This window comes from Anneissia japonica, unplaced genomic scaffold (assembly GCF_011630105.1).
Source record: "Anneissia japonica isolate Jap-2015-1 unplaced genomic scaffold, ASM1163010v1 scaffold1693_len225059_cov107, whole genome shotgun sequence".
Taxonomy (NCBI): domain Eukaryota; kingdom Metazoa; phylum Echinodermata; class Crinoidea; order Comatulida; family Comatulidae; genus Anneissia; species Anneissia japonica.
In genome coordinates this window covers 117615-125761 of record NW_022728746.1, presented here as the reverse complement: position 1 = coordinate 125761, position 8147 = coordinate 117615, and the positions used below count along the sequence as shown (strand labels likewise).

At 35.1% G+C, this 8147-nt stretch overlaps 1 protein-coding gene across 1 annotated transcript in view; it reads left to right on the top strand.

Annotated features, from left to right (window-relative positions):
* The window catches only part of LOC117114535, a 58550-nt gene extending 51519 nt beyond the window's left edge, over positions 1-7031 (top strand). The window contains exons 5-7 of the mRNA XM_033258213.1: positions 4627-4783; positions 5987-6078; positions 7015-7031. Coding sequence (XP_033114104.1) covers positions 4627-4783; positions 5987-6078; positions 7015-7031 — 266 coding nt within the window. The remainder of the gene's footprint in view (positions 1-4626; positions 4784-5986; positions 6079-7014) is intronic.
* Positions 7032-8147: the final 1116 nt, after the last annotated feature.

Below are 8147 nucleotides of genomic sequence, written 5' to 3'. Positions count from 1 at the left end.
ATATATAGTACATATATATGAATAAATGTAGTTGGCAATACTAGCAACGTACAGTGCTCGATATTCGTTATAATGCAGAGCGTAAATATTGAAAATGTAGAACTTGTAGATCTTGGTATAATCACTCTACAGACTGTTTCATGCTAATGCAATCTTCAGGAATACAAGGATTGTGTGAGTATATAAAAGCTAAGCCAGGGGAAAATGCAAATGAGTTAATTGTTTATAAGTAAGTATGTGTTGTTGTGCCTGCATTTAGACAATAGCTCGGTTCTTTTGTTTAGTATTGACTGTTTGTCCGAATATATTATGTGAAGTTTTTCGGTTATGCATAGATTGCAGCGTTTTGTTTTGGGGAGTAAGCCGATGCTCTGTCGTTATTAGACCATTTGATATTGTAGGGTGTGTTGCTGTCTTTTAATTTCCATACGTATTCGGAGAGTACAGTGTTGTTTCTGTGTTTGGGGGTGTTAAAAGTGTATTTGTGGTTTGTGTATCGGGTTTTGAACGGTGTGTCAGTGAGCCCGATGTAGCATTTTGTGACATCATTTGAGTGGACAGTGGCTTTTTAGATGATGAATGAGGTGAGGCAATTTCCAGAGAGTGAACATTCATCTTTTTTCCTGCAATTGCAGAGTTTATCCGGCTGTTGTTGCTTAGCAACCAGAAGCTGTTTGTTGTGGGCTCCGATTATACTGCCCATGTATCTTGAGCAGCTATAGCTGACTTTAACATTGTTCTTGTTGAACAGCTTGTGCAAAATGTTGCCACTCGGAAAATGTTTCTTTACGAGGTTAAGGAATGATTTTCCGATGTTAGTTTTAACTCTTTGCTGAATGGTGGGTTGTACCAGATTATTTGTCTGCTATTACTTTTTTGGGATTTTGGTTGTGGAGGCTGGTATTCCATTTTGTGCTGGAATCTGCTGTTTTGCAGAGCTTGTTCGTAGTCAGGGGCGGCCTGATGAAATTATTCACTGGAATCCGATATACTGGATATGCGTCTGTTAATGGATGCGGGAATTTGTTTCAGGATAGATGGGGGATGGTTGGATTTGGTGTTGACGTAGAGTAGTTGGTTGTTTGGTTTGCTGTAAGGCTTGAAGGACCCGTTTTTTAGGCTGAGTGTAACATCGAGGAAGTTGGTGGTGCGGATGTTCGCCTGTATGGTGATATGGTCATTTTGTCGCATTGCCTTGGTGATAGACTGTTCATTACGGCGAAGCCATCATCTCGGTAGAGACCGACGTTGGTTTTGCTGAGTATTGGGATGAGGGAGGAGAGGACGAAGGATCCGACAAGTTCGCATATTTCGGCGCCGTCGAAGCTTCCCATAGTAACGTCAAACATGTCATCCGTTTTTTTTTTGTTGGTCCATGTTGAATTGTTACCAAACAATACTGATTTTCGTGAGTGCATGATGATATCCGCTTCGTGTTCGGAGATGCTGGTATGCTTTCGTGCGTACTTGATCGCATCTGTTAACAATTGCTTTGTGATGGATGGGTAGAATTCCACGATGTCAAAGGAGATGAATGTGCTGCTTGATTTGTATGGGATGTGTTTGAACCCTTTTTTGGCAGCAGCGGTGTTTTTCCATTGGTTCATTTGGGTTTTTGTGAGCAGGTCGCGGTTTATCCGGTCGAGGATGGTCTTGCTTACGAGTCCGGTTTCTGATTTTGATGGGTTTATGAGACAGCTTGGTTTATTTAGGAAGTTTTCTTTATGATCTTTGAGTGTTATATATAAGCCTATTTTTCAGCAATGGTTTCCATTCAGTTCCATTCTTTTGCTTTCTTGTATGACGTGGTGATGTTTTCATGTATGAGTTTGTCGTATTCTTCTTTAGTTACTTTGTAGAAGTTTGTGGTTTTGTCGGCGGGGATGATGAGCTTATCTGCTTTGTTGATGGTGATCGAGTCCTGCTTGGATTTGTTTAGGAAAGCGCATTTCGTGTTGCGGAATGTCTCTTGGAAGGGGTATTAAGGAATTAGTCTAATACCCTCAACATTTCAAAAATATGTTTTTATGATCTCCCTGTTTCTACAGGATAAAATTTATTTAATGTATTTTTTTTTTAATTTTAAATTAAAAATTGACCTAGTTGGCGTCCCATAGAAAGGGTATTAAGAATGACGTTTCTAATACCATACATCCTATCTTCACAATGATTAACGATAGGGGTCAAATACCATGTTAAATACCAAATAGTGTATTCATTAGTGCTAGGAGTATGATAGGTCAATGGTGTCAAACCCAAAAATACTCAATCTCGCAGTATGTTTTTGTAATTGTAATCGAGAAATTAGGATAAGACCTGTAGTAATAGAGTAAGTAAGATAAAACCTGTTGTATAATCGGTAAGCGATGGATTTATATTGTATACAATTCATTATAAAATTAATTAGAGGTATGAATGTTTTTTTTTTTTTTTAGTTTTTTGTTTTTTTTTTTTTTTTTTAATTCAACATTTCACCCAGAGGTACCTCACAAGGCAATCTCAAGCTTTATTAACGAGGTACAGTACCTCTGAAAACAATACAAATAACAAATGTGGCAAAGACAAGCCAAACCAGTCACTCGTCGTAAAAAATTTGAGTTATTAATAAAGAGTAAACTAATAGCTATAAAATGGTAAAAAAAATCATTCAAATCGGATATTTCCTTATGAAGTTACAAGCGTTTAACCACACAGCTATTTAAAGAATAATATATAAGAAATCAGCCTTTATGATTTCAGGCAATTCTCATGCAGAAATTGCCTTTAAATCCTTAAAAAGTATTGTTTTAACATTTAAAATGGGTAAAATAACAGCATAGGATGGTGTGTAGATATATAAAGGTTAGTTTAGTGCAATAAAATAGATTTTTTAAAATTTGACATTCCAGCATGTTTTGGCCATTTTCTCTGAAACACAATTTGCGACTTGTGACTGGTTTGGCATGTCTTTGCCACAATTACAGTGGCACTTGGCACAAAAAGGAAAAGTTGAAATTTGATAAAAATACACTGTCTCACAAATAAAAATTAAATTTAAACCTGATGATCAAGCTCTTTGAATTGAATGAAACTATTCTTCAAAAATTTCACAATAAACATTTAGTTGATTATCATTAAGTTTAAAGGTCAAATATAGAACAATAATTTTCTAAAAATATGGTATTGAATTTTTGTAGAATATTAAAGACAGTACATTTTTTAATGGACAACTAATATTCAAAACGTCCAGTATCTAAAATATACATCTGAACCTTGTTAAACAGAACACATTTCCATCATTTGTAAGATTCTGGGAACCAAAAAATGTGAATGTTGGCGTATTGGCATTCAGGTTCTGAATTGATGCTATGGGCCTAGGCCAGGGGCCTAGACAAGGCCAGCAGGTCAAGGGCCTAGTTAGGCCTGCGGTCTAGTTAGTTCAGGTGCCTAGTTAAGTTAGGCTTGGGGCCTACATTAGTTAGGCTAGGGGCCAGGCCTATAAAGTAGGCCTGGTACAAAAGAATACTAGGTTAAGTAAGCCATGGCTTGGGAGATTTGGCGCAGTTTGACTAAAACAAAGAATCGTTTCTATTGGTTTTTTTTTCGACTTTTACTTGATAAATAAACTCTACAGCGGCGGATCCTCTTTGCTGGAGGGGAGAGGGGTGGGGTGTGGAAAGACTATGCAGCAGTCAAATAACTAGTGTTCTATTAATCATTTAGCTAAGAAGTTGGGGGTATATTTACGTTAGCCTGGAGACACATGCATCTGCCCCTGTTCTGTAGTGGTAGGAGACGCTACTACTAGTGACAAATGATCTTACTGGAGGTGTAACGCCTTACAACCACGCCCCTCCGGCCCCTCCCTCTCATCCAGCCCCGGTAACCAATACTCCAAATTTCTTTTGCGCTACGCCCCTATATATATATAGTATATAGTATATATATATATATATACTATATATATAGTATATAGTATATAAGATGTGTATAAGAGACAGTCCTCGCCCTTACCGCAAAGTGACTACTAATCAGACTGCTTTTTTTAAGTTACCTTCTGTAAAAGCAACATTAATTCCCTCTAGTGCTTTGTCTACTGGAACCGAGCCACATAGCTTGTATTCCACTATTTGCATTCACACCTGGGCTTTGTATATATATTGCCTTGGTTTGGCTCAGTAATCATTAGTGGGCGTGGGACTAGTTTGGGCCATACCTAAGCTGGTCGAACGTTTCGTTTGGGTCTATACCCTACCTGCAGTGATGAGGCCTGGAAGGCCGAAACGGATCCGTCTGCAGATATTGGGATTCCTACCAGTGGATGCTTAGTTTATTTTGTCATTCTGATCGAATTTTCCCTACTGTTCCGTTTTAATTTTAAGTTGTTTTGCATTATGTGTCCGTTTGCTGTTTTATGGGTTTTTCCATTTGCCTTTTAAAATTTATATATATATATATGTTTATATATATATATATATATATATATATATATATATATATTATGTAACTTTTTTACCAAAACTTACATTCTCTCAAGATATATGTTATACAACACATCTTGAAGTTTTGCAGAACACGTGTATGTATATCAAATTTGTTTTAAAAATATTTATTTATAAAAAAAATGAAAATATCTATTTTTTAAAGACACACATGGTACAGTGAAGGTGAGAACGCTGACTATAGAGCAGTTTATGAAAGCACTATCAGAAGGAACAGGAAAAGCAAATTTCACCAGACTAATGGTAATGGGAAATGAACGAGTTGGCAAATCATGCCTAGTAGACTCACTGCTTGGAAAAAAGTAAGATTATCTCTTTTTTTGTGTCTCTAATTTATAACTCATAATGCCCAAGATGTTTTTTTTTTTCATACCTTACTTTTATATTGTCTTTTTCAATATTGTGTAATTGTAAACAAATACGATAGATTAACGAGAATCAACTAGATTACTATGTGTGTTTGTAAAACAGAACATATGGGTTTTCTTCATTGCCGTAGTGAGAAATCATGTTAAAATAACAAAAATCATTATTAACTAATCGAGTAAAAATACATGGAAAACAATAGTCATTGTCATACTAAGGAAAATAAAATAGAATTTTTTTTTTCTTTGCCATCGATCGTGATACAAAGCACAGCTGAGTGTGACATGTATAATAAGTCTAGAAAGCTTAATCACATCATTGTCAGACGTCGCCAGTTGCGTGATTGTCGTAGCTTGCACTCTGCTGACTTTAACCCAGACCATGCCTTAATGAGGTGCAAGCTTAGGATTTCACTAAAAAAAAAAATCATACTTCCAAGTAAAGACCTGTACCTGCGATCAGTGTCCCCTTCTACAAAAAAAAAACAATTAAAATGTTGTCAAGTTCCAAGAACATCTTGCAGGAAATTTTGCAAAATCCAGGCCCCCCAGTAATGCAGAAACTGCTTACAGAGTAAACAGCCTGATTGGTTGACCGAAAATTCTGATATTTTAGTTCCAGCTCTTCAGGTTTAAGGTCTACATTCCAGAATATACATTTATTAGCCTTAACAGAAAATTTTGTTCAAGAGAAAATACCAAAAAATGCTCATTTTTATCTTTAAGCTTAACAATCTAACATTCCATATCTGGCCATAAGATATGAGAATCTAGTCTTTTAGCAAGCGACCATTTTAAATTCAAAATGGAGGTCAGAGTAAACTTCAGAAAATGGGCACATACCTTTGTTTTATCTATACATCAGCAATATTTTGTGCTAATGTTCACGCTTTGGTAATTAAATGTATAACTTGGCAATTTTGTGGTCTTTTTCTGCTCTATTTCTCTGTGTTTTTACATAGTTTAAAATGATGGCATAAAATCTACTTTCTGAAAACACTGAAACATACTGTTTGTATACGTTTAACAATTTTATATGGTCCTATATTGCGAATAAACTATTTATATATTGTGAAAATAAAGTGTCTGGCCCTTTACCTGCATACTCATTTTACTTTATTAATAATTACTCTTTCTAAGATTTGAAGAAAACAAACAGATAACAGATTCTATTGCCATTACAAAGGCATCCATCAGCGAGGCTAAAGATTGGACAGAATCAGATAAATCTGGTAAGAACAGTTTAATGACGCACATTATTCTTTTTAACATTTACAGGTTTTTTTTTAATTTTTTGATTGACAGAGTTTGTTGTTATGATTTTATTAAATGATGTATAAAGATGGTTTGCCAAAATATCTGCAAAAATGTTATTTATACAAGATCTCAAGATCCATTTTGATGTAGCTAAACTTCGACATGCAATATACACTTCTGTCCTTCCTGTAACATTTTTACAACTTCATGTTCTGTAAATGTGTCTCTAAAAATTGCAAAATAAAAAACAAAGGTATAGACTAAAAAAATTTCTATAAAGATTGCCAGAAATGTACATATCAATTTGTTTTGGCTGTTTTGGCCACGTAACAAAACAATACTCGCGCGTGTACGAAAGGCAAAACTAAATTAATTTAGCACGCTGCACATTGCAATACAATCTAGAGGTGTCATAACCATTGTGAGACTGAGGTAGTATACACTATCCATCTGTGTAAGTTCAAATTCCTGGATCCGCCGCTGTATGCTAAATACTGTATACATAAAGTATGTCCATTATCAAGCACATTGACTTAATGAAATGGAAGTCTTTATTACAGCAGGTACCATATTTTCTTGAGTTCAGAAAATGGAACGTAGACTAAGTCTGCGCAATTTGAAACAGTTATTTATTATGGGTTACATCCTCCTTAAAGACTACAAAAATATTTTTTACATCAGTATGATTTATATTTTTAAGCTTTATGTACATAATATAAGTTATATCACAATTGTATTTGTTTAAAGGATTGACATTTTACCTTAAAAACCATAGGCCTACATCATTGCCTAACCATTATTGCATTGAACAAGATAGGAGCCCATAGTGTTTTCCTGATTTCAGAGTTTTAATAAAGATGAAAAGACAAATTTTATTTCATCAGATTACTGTTATGTTCATTGTTTTATAGAACTGATCGCAAGATAATTGACTTTCTAATAAACGCGTAAATGTAAGCGATCAGATAAATGTAGGCAAAGGTATGACGTTGTAAAAAGTGACAATTCACAAGCCATCTCAAATTCTGCTGAAAATACACTAATATGGCTTATTCGTAATTTAACCCAAAAATTACGGAGCTAAATATTTGAAAAAAATATTAAATATTTTTAAAATTGTTTGCGATAGCATTTTTAAACCCTTCTAAAAACCGTTTAATTTGTCCGACCTTTAGTTTTTGAGATACGGTTTTTGTATTAAAAGCAGTATAAGCGGTAATTGTTTAGAGATTTGCGCATATGCAGTAATGTGGACCTAACAAATTGAAAAAAAAAATTCCCAATACTGAATTGTCAAACCTGCACTATTAAACAAACCAAGGAGTCATGATTTATTATCTAACCGTTATATTGCTTTCATTTACCATGTGCAAAAAGTTTCTGTACGTATATACTGTCCTAATGTGCTGTCTAGTATTAATCCATCTAGGTTTTCTCCAACTTACCATTATGTAATAGGTTTAGAATATGTTTTGTTTCTAATGGATATTTTACATATAAATATACTTATTTTTTAGGGGATGATATAAAAAACTTATATTTTAAGGCAATGGTACACCAATTAAATGATTCTCCGCATAAAGACGTAAGTTATTGGCAAATATGTATTATTTGAAATACTCAAGCCCGTAGCCAGGAGAGTTCGTTGGGTGCGAACGAACCCCCTTTTTATGAAGTGCCCTTTCAACAAAGGCTGGCTAGCCTACACCTTGGGCCTAGCCTAGAGCCTATCATCATTTTTAAAAAAGTCCTACTTTAATACCCAATTGTTGTGCCTACATAGTAATATAAAAAAATAAATGAAAATAGGGCATTTTCAACAGTTACAACATTGTTATTTAATCAGTACAACCGTGTAGGGCTAACCGCCCAAAATAGGAACAGGGCAGGGCAGCAGCAGCAGAGCGTATCGCCGATCTTCCCGATACGATCGTCGGCCACCAAGTTATATTACTATGGAAGCAATATTTTATTGTGCAGTATGACCATTTAGGCACCAAAACCTTGACTCAGAAATACCGGGATGGTGTCCGGCGGGGGATAG